At 44.6% G+C, this 12,848-nt stretch overlaps 1 protein-coding gene across 1 annotated transcript in view; it reads right to left on the bottom strand.

Moving 5' to 3' along the window:
• LOC311129626 (diacylglycerol kinase beta-like) overlaps window positions 1-8,769 on the bottom strand; it is a gene marked incomplete at its 5' end in the record, with an annotated part of 182,349 nt that extends 173,580 nt beyond the window's left edge. The window contains 2 exons of the mRNA XM_084161974.1: window positions 984-1,060; window positions 8,694-8,769. Of these exons, the coding sequence (XP_084018100.1) occupies window positions 984-1,060; window positions 8,694-8,769 (153 nt within the window). The remainder of the gene's footprint in view (window positions 1-983; window positions 1,061-8,693) is intronic.
• Between the last annotated feature and the right edge of the window lie 4,079 nt (window positions 8,770-12,848).

The following is a 12,848-nucleotide window of genomic DNA, read 5'->3' as shown; positions in this document are numbered from 1 at the left end:
CACTGCCCTTGCTGGGTCTGGTGATCACACCACAGGCCACATGATGTCTGAGTACAACTGGGGCTCTGATGGCGCCAACTAGCCGCTGTGAGGCTGTTACTCATGTCACGATGCTGGAGTTATAAGAAGGAAGGGGGGCAGGAGATTAGAAATTAGTAGGGTTGGGGACAGGGAAGTGGAGTGGTGACCCATCCAGACAGACCATAATAGAATGACAGCGCCAGCTGTCCTCGTCACCATGGTGACGTAACGTGTTTCCCCTCTGTCATCACCGCGGAGGCTAAAGGGCGTCAGAGGTACGTTGATGGTGAGGGCAAGGGAGGCAGGAAGTGTTGCTCACCTCACTACCCTCTAAATGGAGGGGATGACTAAGCGTTTCAGTGATGGAGCTAGGGACTGAGTCATGGGATTGGCAGGGTTTTAATAACATAACTAATCTATTGATCTTGCTCAGGAAGGGTAGAGGAGGAAAGAGAGGAGGGGGGAGAGGAGAGGAGAGGAGAGGAGAGGAGAGGAGAGGAGAGGAGAGGAGAGGAGAGGAGAGGAGAGGAGAGGAGAGGAGAGGAGAGGGTAAGGTAGGAAAAGAGAGGGGGATAGGAGAGGAGAGGAGAGGAGAGGAGAGGAGAGGAGAGGAGAGGAGAGGAGAGGAGAGGAGAGGAGAGGAGAGGAGAGGGAGGGAGAGGAGAGGAGAGGAGAGGAGAGGAGAGGAGAGGAGAGGAGAGGAGAGGAGAGGAGAGGAGAGGAGAGGAGAGGAGAGGAGAGGAGAGGAGAGGAGAGGAGGGGGGAGAGGAGAGGAGAAGAGGGGTGAGAGGAGAGGAGAGGAGAGGAGAGGAGAGGAGAGGAGAGGAGAGGAGAGGAGAGGAGAGGAGAGGAGAGGAGAGGAGAGGAGAGGAGAGGAGAGGAGAGGAGAGGAGAGGAAGGACAGGGAGGAGGGGGAGGAGAGGTGTAAGGGAGGAAAGGGGTGAGGCAGAGACGTACTGTACCTGCTCAGGATTGTACTTAGAGAGGACTCCTTCACCGTGAAACTCCTCCAGAACATCCTTCAGCTTCTTGGTGGAATCTGAGAAAGAGAGAGAGTGATGGGGAGAGTTCATACAGTACGTGACAAAGATATGCACGTCATACTGTGTAATCATTTAAGACTACATTACATGTGCAACACTTAATAAGATTGCAATACATACTATAGGGTAGAAGACTCTCAGACACCTAAACCTATATTTGCCGGCCGATGGCCAATGTAAATTTAGGAAGTCTGATTTCCCAGAATGACTCTAGCTACTGTCTGAGACTCTGAGGGTAGAAAACTATTTATCAAGGAGCATATACAATCTGGCATTGTAATTGGCCAATTAAACCCAATAATTTAGTCATTTTGGCACCAGGCGTATCATTAGGGGGAAAATGCTGCTGGATATGCTGATTGTCTTTTGGGCCCTAGCTGTATCTGAGAGGATCATCAGGGTAGATCATGAGGCGCAAATTTAACAGAGGTGAAAATGAGTTTAGCTAATTAATTAAACAAATATACAAATTAAGCCAGGAAAGTTGTTTGGAATGCAAAAAACCCTCAGAGCAAATAATATCTGAATCATCTCTGTGGAGTTTGGCTGGATGCCTACTCTCTTTTCTCTCTTTAATACAAAAAAATCTTACAGCATATAGAATTATCTCAGACTCAGAGTTGGGTTAGACCATAGAAATGTAATTAGATACATTATGTCTTAATAGGTTGGATAATCTCCCCCCCTCTCTCTTCTCTCTTTGGTACAAAAACCCTTATAGCATACTGAATCATCTCTGGAGTTGAATTTAGAGTTAGATTATATCTCTATGGATTGGACGCCCCACACTTTCTCCTCTCTCTAATACACAGCAGTCCAGTTTGTGTTAGGTGTGCTGAGTAGTTTAGATTCAGGAAAAATATAGCATACATTATCTAAATTAATCATCTCTGTGGAGTGAGACTGGACATCCAGCTCTCTCCTCTGTCTAAAACAAAGGCCAGTTCGGTGTTAGGTGATCTGAGAAGACTGACTGAGCAGGCAGGGTGTGAGTCACAGGGAACAGCGTAGGTTGGGTGTGTTCCTCCAGGCCAGGGGGAACATGGTGTGTTTTACACCCAGTCATGCTAATATCTCCCTGGGCTGAGAGGGCAGCGGGAGGCTTCCCCCTCCTCCTCCCAATGCCAGTCATCTGTTAGCCTGGCATACTGAGGCATGGTAGTGAGGCAGGGACCATAGATAGTTAACCCTTATCTAACCAGGTGAGTTGACTTACTGAGAAGACATTCTCATTCACTGAAAATGCTCCATCACATCTATGCTCGCATGCACACACTCACACACATGTATGCAGGTGTGCATTTCGCATGTATGCATGTATGCAAAGCAGCCCCCCCTCCCCAGGCAAATCTCTGATCTGAGCAATCATATTCGCTCGCTGAATCAACTTACAATAGGTAATGGCCTGAGACAACATAGGCTACAGTAAATCCACTCCATTTACCATAACAGCATTGATTAAGGAGATTATTCAGCTAACTAGACTGTAGATAGTTGTCCCTACAACCAGCACAAAAACAAGAACAGTCTCCCTGTAGCTGACAATAACCTTTCACCCCTCCCATTATAACTCTCCTTTATTAACCCCTATTGGAAACAGACACACCAGACACACAATCACCCACACCATTAGAGTAACACGAACACAGACACAGACGTCCATCCAACACAGCAGACCTGGGTTGAAACAGTATTTGTATTTTGAACTTCATATGCGCTTGATTGAGTTTGTCTGTCGGAATGGAACCAGTGGAATAATCCCCGCCTACCTGGTCACTCAAGGCAGGCTCAATCAAACGCTCCAAGTATTTTGAAAGAAAACAAATACTTTTTGAACTCAGGTCTGCTGTATAGTAGCACAAAAACAGACACTGCCACACACACACACACACACACACACACACACACACACACACACACACACACACACACACACACACACACACATACCCATCCACCACCAGCAGCAGCATTGTGGTCCCTGACAGCAGGTCTCCATCACCAGAGGTCTGGGTGCTAAAGAACATGTGACGGAGGGCCCATTCGCAACCCAGCATAAATAGATGACAGATATCCTCCTCTCATCATTAGCACAGCAGTGTCAAAATCAACAAGCCCTTTAGCACTCTGCTCTGTGAAGAGCGGATGTTCATCTCTCACACACCGGTTCACACAGAGGAAAGAGACAAAACACCCCGATTACAATGAACAATACAGCAGCAATTGCTATCTCACTTCTGCTATTCACACTGGCTTCCTCTATCAGGTGCAGAAAACAGACCTGAGCAGGGATCTTTCTGCCTCATAAGAAAGGGAAATCAAGATAAATATTATATCCTGGTCTTTGTGAACGGAAGCATGGAAGCAAGATAATTAATGTTTTGTGCCGAATTCACCTGTTTTAATGTCGGAACGTACACTACCACTAAGGTGGTACAGTTGACTGTTGCTGAGACTGACTATTCACCACGGGCAAAGACTGACATCCCTTTGACTGACTGTTCACCACGGGCAAAGACTGACACCCCTTTGACTGACTGTTCACCACGGGCAAAGACTGACACCCCTTTGACTGACTGTTCACCATGGGCAAAGACTGACATCCCTTTGACTGACTGTTCACCATGGGCAAAGACTGACACCCCTTTGACTGACTGTTCACCATGGGCAAAGACTGACACCCCTTTGACTGACTGTTCACCACGGGCAAAGACTGACATCCCTTTGACTGACTGTTCACCATGGGCAAAGACTGACACCCCTTTGACTGACTGTTCACAACGGGCAAAGACTGACACCCCTTTGACTGACTGTTCACCATGGGCAAAGACTGACACCCCTTTGACTGACTGTTCACCATGGGCAAAGACTGACACCCCTTTGACTGACTGTTCACCATGGGCAAAGACTGACACCCCTTTGACTGACTGTTCACCATGGGCAAAGACTGACACCCCTTTGACTGACTGTTCACAACGGGCAAAGACTGACACCCCTTTGACTGACTGTTCACCATGGGCAAAGACTGACACCCCTTTGACTGACTGTTCACCATGGGCAAAGACTGACACCCCTTTGACTGACTGTTCACCATGGGCAAAGACTGACACCCCTTTGACTGACTGTTCACCATGGGCAAAGACTGACACCCCTTTGACTGACTGTTCACCATGGGCAAAGACTGACACCCCTTTGACTGACTGTTCACCATGGGCAAAGACTGACACCCCTTTGACTGACTGTTCACCATGGGCAAAGACTGACACCCCTTTGACTGACTGTTCACCACGGGCAAAGACTGACATCCCTTTGACTGACTGTTCACCATGGGCAAAGACTGACACCCCTTTGACTGACTGTTCACCACGGGCAAAGACTGACACCCCTTTGACTAAATCACATATGGAGCAGATTACTTAAATGATCTCTGCAGCTCAACTGGACCGCCATAATGTATAGGCCTATGTTATGGAGCCACTATAATGTATGGGACTATGTTATGGAGCCACCATACTGTATAGGCCTATGTTATGGAGCCACCATAATGTATGGGCCTAAGTTATGGAGCCACCATACTGTATGGGCCTAAGTTATGGAGCCACCATAATGTATGGGACTATGTTATGGAGCCACCATAATGTATAGGCCTATGTTATGGAGCCAAATCACAGAAAAGAAAAGAAACAAAAGAAGAAACTCAAAGCAGCTGCCCAAATAAAACTGTCTGGATAGAGAGAAGGAGAAAGAGAGAGCCAGGGGGAGTATTTTTAGCCTTGGCCGTCAATAAATGACACAGATGAACGAGGGAAGGAGAGATCTGAGGAAAAGAGGGGTTAAGTCTTGGTAAATCAAAAGCAGCTGCCGTTCCTTCCTCAGCAGCATAATGAAATCATGTCGGCGTCCCAAATGCACCCTATTCCTCATGTAGTGCACTACTTTTGACCAAGGCCCCCACAGGGCGCTGGTGAAAAGTAGTGCACTATACAGTATAGGAAATAGGGTGCCATTTGGCACACAGCCCATGTCTCTGGCCTACCATCTTAATTTCTCTGATTCAATACATCGGCCGTAACAATTTGTCATTAACAGAGGTGATGTAATCTAACACATAACCGTTTACAGTTGAAGTCAGAAGTTTACATACACTTAGGTTGGAGTCATTAAAACTCATTTTTCAACCATTCCACACATTTCTTGTTAACAAACTATACATTTTAATCATTTAGCAGACGCTCTTTTCCAGAGCAATTAGGGTTAAGTGCCTTGCTCAAGGGCACATCGACAGATTTTTCACCTAGTCGGCTCGGAGATTAGAACCAGCGACCTGTCGGTTACTGCCACAACGCTCTTAACCACTATGTTACCTGCACTTTTTGGCTGCTTTTCCTTCACTCTGCGGTCCGACTAATCCCAAACCATCTGAATTTGGTTGGGGTCGGGGGATTGTGGAGGCCAGGTCATCTGATGCAGCACTCTTTTTTTGGCGGGTTCGATCAGCTTTAATAATATTGCAGATAAGATTGTAACTTTCATCAATGTTATTGTCTGCATCACTTCCAACCCCCAAATGTTTTTTTCCAGCAAATATATATATATATATATATATATATATACAGCTGAAGCCGGAAATTTTCATACACCTAGGTTGGAGTCATTAAAACTCATTTTTCAACCACTCCACAAATTTCTTGTTAACAAACTATCATTTTGGCAAGTCTACTTTGTGCATGACACAAGTCATTTTTCCAACAATTGTTTACAGACAGATTATTTCACTTATAATTCACTGCATCACAATTCCAGTGGTCAGAAGTTTACATACACTAAGTTGACTGTGCCTTTAAACAGCTTGGAAAATTCCAGAAAATGATGTCATGGCTTTAGAAGCTTCTGATAGGCTAATTGATATCATTTGAGTCAATTGGAGGTGTACCTGTGGATGTATTTCAAGGCCTACCTTCAAACTCTCTGCCTCTTTGCTTGACATCATGGGAAAATCAAAAGAAATCAGCCAAGACCTCAGAAAAAAATGTATAGACCTCCACAAGTCTGGTTCATCCTTGGGAACTATTTCCAAATGCCTGAAGGTACCACGTTCATCTGTACAAACAATAGTACGCAAGTATAAACACCATGGGACCACGCAGCCGTCATACTGCTCAGGAAGGAGACGCGTTCTGTCTCCTAGAGATGAACGTACTTTGGTGCGAAAAGTGCAAATCAATCCCAGAACAACAGCATTGTGAAGATGCTGGAGGAAACAGGTACAAAATGATCTATATCCACAGTAAAACGAGTCCTATGTCGACATAACCTGAAAGGCCGCTCAGCAAGGAAGAAGCCACTGCTCCAAAACCACCATAAAAAAGCCAGACTACGGTTTCCAACTGCACATGGGGACAAAGATCGTACTTTGTGGAAAAATGTCCTCTGGTCTGATGATACAAAAATAGAACTGATTGGCCATAATGACCATCGTTATGTTTGGTGGAAAAAGGTGGTTGCTTGCAAGCCGAAGAACACCATCTCAACCGTGAAGCATGGGGGTGGCAGCATCATGCTGTGGGGGTGCTTTGCTGCAGGAGGGACTGGTGCACTTCACTAAATAGCTGGCATCATGAGGAAGGAAAATTATGTGGATATATTGAAGCAACATCTCAAGACATCAGTTAGGAAGTTAAAGCTTGGTCGCAAATGGGTCTTCCAAATGGACAATGACCCCAAGCATACTTCCAAAGTTGTGGCAAAAGGGCTTAAGGACAACAAAGTCAAGGTATTGGAGTGGCCATCACAAAGCCCTGACCTCAATCCTATAGAAAATGTGTGGGCAGAACTGAAAAAGCGTGTGCGAGCAAGGAGGCCTACAAACCTGACTCAGTTACACCAGCTCTGTCAGGAGGAATGGGCCGAAATTCACCCAACTTATTGTGGGAAGCTTGTGGAAGGCTACATTTTTACCATTTAGCAGACGTTCTTATCCAGAGCGACTTACAGTTAGTGCATACATTTTTCATACTGGCCCCCCGTGGGAAACAAACCCACAAACCTGGCGTTGCAAGCGCCATGCTCTACCAACTGAACTACAGGCTACCCAAAACGTTTGACCCAAGTTAAACAATTTAAAGGCAATGCTACCAAATACTAATTGAGTGTATGTAAACTTCTGACCCACTGGGAATGTGATGAAAGAAATAAAAGCTGAAAGAAATAATTCTCTCTACTATTATTCTGACATTTCACATTCTTAAAATTTAGTGGTGATCCTAACTGACCTAAGACAGGGAATTTTTACTAGGATTAAATGTCAGGAATTGTGAAAAACTGAGTTTAAATGTATTTGGCAAAGGTGTATGTAAACTTCCGACTTCAACTGTATGTGTTTGGCTTTGTGTTTAATCAATTTATGTTTCAATTACATGCTCGCTCAACAATTGAGTATATCCCTAGACAACAGATGAATATGTCTAGGGAATGTGAACTTTGTGTTCTTATGTAGGTCTATGAATAGAATAATTCTCAGATATGAAAAAAAAAAAAAGTTTATCTCAGACAACACAATCTATTCAGTTTTTGTGTGGATGTGTATCAGCTCAATAGATTGTAAGGGAGTGAAAATTAAGGCTCATCCTTTACAGGGAAAGATAGACTAGTGATGGATTCTCCTTTGGCTTACAAATGTCTGGGGTGGGAAGGCTGCTGCTATGGATGAGTCACCTCAGCATAGAGAGAGAAAATAGACCCACTAGATTTAATGTGATAAATTCCATAGAATCCTTGAAAGTTACCACAATTTTGGTAGTTTACTGGTAAACTTTGATAGTTACCAGTAATAGACCCTCCCTTTGCTCCCCTACTTAAGATGAAGGCACTAACTGTAAGTCGATCTGGATAAGAGTGTCTGCTAAATGACTAAAATGTCATGTAAATGAAAAAAACAAGCAATATAATGTAGTGCTAGAAATAATCAATGGGGAGGGGGGGAAAATACTATTTGCATGAATCATTTAACTTCAAGCACAAAGAAAAACAATTGGCTATGTCAGACCACTTAGGCAAATGATAGGTAGGAAGTGAGGCTTGGAAGGGGGAGGTGCATTGCTTTAGTACCGCCCTTTCTGTACACAACCTGGCATTTGAGTCTCAGTCTGGTTACCTCAGGGTATCCCAGGTATCAGACCTGGTCTGGTGACCTCAGGGTATCACTGGTAGCAGACCTGGTCTGGGGCGGCAGGTAGCTTAGTGGTTAAGAGCGTTGTGCTAGTAACTGAAAGGTCGCTGGTTCTAATCCCAGAGCCAACTAGGTGAAAAATCTATCGATGTGTCCTTGAGCAAGGCACTTAACCCTAATTGCTCCTGTAAGTCGCTCTGGATAAGAGCGTCTGCTAAATGACTACTAAAATGTAACCTCAGGGTATCGCAGCTATCAGACCTGGGTCAAATGCTTGATTTAGTTAGCACTTTTGGGACTATTCCATTGATCCCATTGTGTAGAGAAAACTAAATCAAGCTCAGCTCAAGTAGTTTAATATATTTGACCCAAGGCCTGACACAGGTATTGCTAATAGTGGTATGTCAGGATAAATTTGACTCAGTTTACCTATGGGTATAACAGGTATTGCTAGTACTCACACTCGCTATACTGCTGCAGCTGACCGAACTCAGATGGACTCAGACACTCCCAGCTCCCGACTCCGTCTCCCATCATGGTGCCAGCTGGGGGGAGGTGAGGGAGGATGGTGGTGGGTGTGGATGTGCCTCCAAGGGGAAGTGAGGTTCTAGTGTGGTTATCCCTGGGTGGAACTGAGGAGGTTTACATCTGTCATGGCGTCATCCCAGATCCTTCCCAGTGAGTGGAGGTGGTGTCAGAAACAGACACCAGATATGGTGGGGGAATGATCAGTATGTGATATGGCGGTCCAGCAAGAGGCAGGTCTCTTGGCCTCTCTCTCTCTGATGTCAAAGACACAAGCTGAGAGAGGGAGAGAGAGAGTGAGAGAGAGAGGGAGAGGGGGAGAGAAAGAGGGAGAGAGAGAGAGATTAGATTCTATCAAACCATCTTCCGCCATTGAGGAACCCAGAATACAGACACACAGACCCCCAACACAGTCAAAGTCATTACTTCCTGTTGTTTGTCCCGTCCTGCCACAGGACATAAACCACACACATACTGTACATAGAGTGCAGTGGAGGCTGGTGAGGGGAGGACGGCTCATAATAATGGCTGGAACGGAGTGAATGGAATGGCATCAAACACATGGAAACCATGTTTGATGTATTTGATACCATTTCACTCATTCGGCTCCAGCCATTACCACAAGCCCGTCCTCCCCAATTAAGGTCCACCAACCTCCTGTGATAGAGTGAAATAGTGGGCTCCTAAATGTAAGCATGTACGTGTGCTTAGTGGTCAAAAGAGGCAGCTCTGCTCTGTGGAGGAGAAATCCATACATCTCTCTGGGTGGATGGCTTCACAGGGAGGAGGCAGCCAGGTGGTAAATACACAGCAGTTAACCAGTTCATGGACACACAGACACACACATACTCGACACAGAATCAAAAAAACTGATTGATACACACACACACACACCCAAATACACACAGATGACACAGAATCACGCAAGCAGACTGAGACACACACACACAAACACACACAGCAGTTTGCCAGTTCATGGGCAGGAGGACAGGGGTGAGGTAGAAAGCATCAAAACATCTCTATGGATGAGCAACAGAGCGAGGAAGAACAAGGCCAGAATCAGTCTGGAGTGGTGAGAGGAGCCACAACTAAGGCAGGCTGTCTGATGATAGCTGCCCTCAGTGACAGTAGAGTGATGGAGTTAGCCATGGGGGCTCATTACAGATGTGCAGATTGGACTCCTGGGGTTGGTGTGGAGAGATGAGATCATAGTTTAATCTCGTCAGAGTCTAATTATCACCCACACACACGCACACATACACTACCGCTCTCTCTCTCACACACACACACACACACACACCCGCACACACACACGCTCGTGCATTAATACTGAATAGACACACTGTGATTTGCAACTGATCCAATTCTATGAGAGGTTTTCCTGATCTACTTTAACCCTAGAAGTTCATTGTAAAGATGAAATGACTTCTAAGTAAAACCACAATGTACCATAGTACCATGCACAGGATAAAATGTACCACAGTACCGTGCACAGGATAAAATGTACCACAGTACCGTGCACAGGATAATATGTACCACAGCACCGTGCACAGGATAAAATGTACCACAGTACCGTGCACAGGATAATATGTACCACAGTACCGTGCATAGGATAATATGTACCACAGTATCGTACACATCACCGACAAACTGAAATGGTCCACCCACGCAGACAGTGTGGTGAAGAAGGCACAACAGAGCCTCTTCAACCTCAGGAGGCTGAAGAAATTCTTCTTGACACCTAAAACACTCACAAACCTTTTACAGATGCACAATTGAGAGCATCCTGTCGGGCTGTATCACCACCTGGTACTGCAACTGCACCGCCTGCAACCGCAGGGCTCTCCAGAGGGTGGTGCGGTCTGCCGAACGCATTTTCGGGGGCAAACTACCCGCCCTCCAAGACACATACAGCACCCGATGTCACAGGAAGGCCAAAAAGATAATCAAGGACATCAACCACCCGAGCCACTGCCTGTTTACCCCGCTATCATCCAGAAGGCGAGGTCAGTACAGGTGCATCAAAGCTGGGACAGAGAGAATGAAAAACAGCTTCTATATCAAGGCCATCAGACTGTTAAATAGCCATCACTAGCACATTAGAAGCTGCTGCTGCCTATTGAAATCACTGGCCACTTTAAGAAATGGAACACTAGTCACTTTAATAATGTTTACAGTCACTTTAATAATGTTTACATATCTTGCACTACTCATGTCATATGTATATACTCCATTCTATTCTATAATATTCTACTGTATCTTAGTCCATGCCGCTCTGTCATTGCTTGTCCATATATGTATATTTTCTTAAATTCCATTCCTTTCTAGTTTTGTGTGTATTAGGTAAATGTTGTGTAATTGTTAGATATTACTTGTTAGATATTACTGCACTGTCGGAGCTAGAAGCACAAGCATTTCGCTACACCCGCTATAACATCTGCTAAACACGTGTATGTGACAAATACAATTTGATTTGATTTGATTTGGGATAATATGATGGATAGAAAGAGGAGGATTGAAGGAGAAAGAGCAAAATGACAAGTTCTAGTGTAGACAGAGACAAAGACAAATTAGAAAGAATCACAATTGTAAAGATTAAATGATTTCTAGGTATTGTAAACCACTGGGCACACACTGGTTTAATCAACGTTGATTCCACAACCAACGTGGAATAGACGTTGAGAATTGCCGTCTGTGCCCAGTGGGAAGCCTTGACATGGGATGATTCCATGGGCTGAGAGAGGATGAATGCACTAATTAAGATGAATGCACTAATTGTAAGTCGTTCTGTATAAGAGCGTCTGCTAAATAGCTAAATAGCTACAATGTGAAAATGGATGGAGAGAGAGGGGGAAAAATTACAAAAATACAACAGCCAGAGAGACAAATGAGAGAAAATACAGACAGTGTGTCTCTAAATCTCTTTGATGGTGGGGTAAAACATGGCCCATGTTAACATAGCCTCTCCACAGCCACTATGGACTATGGATGGAGTGCCATGAGTCTGGCTAGAGAGACTACGTAAACGTTGGTCTGAAGAGGTGGTCAGACAACATGGAGGAGCCTCTACTGTTATGGCATTAGAACACACACAGAGCACTTTGTCTGGACACAGAGGGAGCATCTATTTCCAGTATCTATTCTCAGTACCAGTCCCCATAATCAAACGCAGATGTTCTGAGCTCTACCCGTATGGCCAGTGTTTGTCTGTGTTCCAATGAAATCTTCCAGTTCCTGGAAAGTTATTTGAGAGAACAGAGAATTGGCCAAGTGTGTGTGTGTAACATACCCCTTAGCTGGGAGCCAGGGGTATGTTAGTGTCCCGATGTAATCAAAGTGCCCAATGGGTGTCTGATTTGGGCAGGACTGTACCAGCATTGGGCCAGATTACATCTGAGAGGCTGGAACAGCTTTTTCAAACCCGAGTACAATATTATAGCTCCTTTCCTGATCTTTTGGATCATTAGTGCGGTACAGAGTTTTATTACATTGTTTTTCCATTTGTCCATTAATCATGACTGATGTTATTTCTGTTACTCTCCCATAACAGCAAGACATTTTTATATGTTCCCCCTTAGGAACAGTTTACTTCATTTTTAACTGTGTGCAGAGAATATAATGTTACCATATTCCTTTGAGAGTACCAATCTAGTGAAATATATGGAATTCTTCATAGTTAGAGTGACGGAGGCCTCTCAGTTTTCATTATATAATGTGTGCATTATATCAGATTCCACTTATAAATCGGTCAATCACTCGATGAATCAATCAATATTCAACCTTTTCTCAAGTGTGACTTCATAGTGTTTTAGATGATTGTCTTGGATCAGTCAGGTCAACACCTGGTGATGCCATTACTTAAAATACTGCTGAGTGGACTATCTTGGCTAAATAAATATGAATTGAATCCACGTTGACTGATGGATATTTGAGTGTGTGTATCTCAAGGGTGGATGAATGTAAAAAACCAAATGACTGTGAAGGACCACAGGGTCACATTCAGACAGTGACATTTCTTGGCATTTGCCCAGACACGGTTGTAGTGTTTCTGTAAACTGATGAGTTGAAACAGAGTGCTATGGGTGTGTTGC

The sequence above is a fragment of the Coregonus lavaretus genome, assembly GCF_964263955.1.
Source record: "Coregonus lavaretus genome assembly, chromosome: 5".
In the NCBI taxonomy this organism is placed as follows: Eukaryota; Metazoa; Chordata; class Actinopteri; order Salmoniformes; family Salmonidae; genus Coregonus; species Coregonus lavaretus.
Note: the sequence above shows the minus strand (reverse complement) of the source record. Positions and strands in the feature narration are given on the sequence as shown.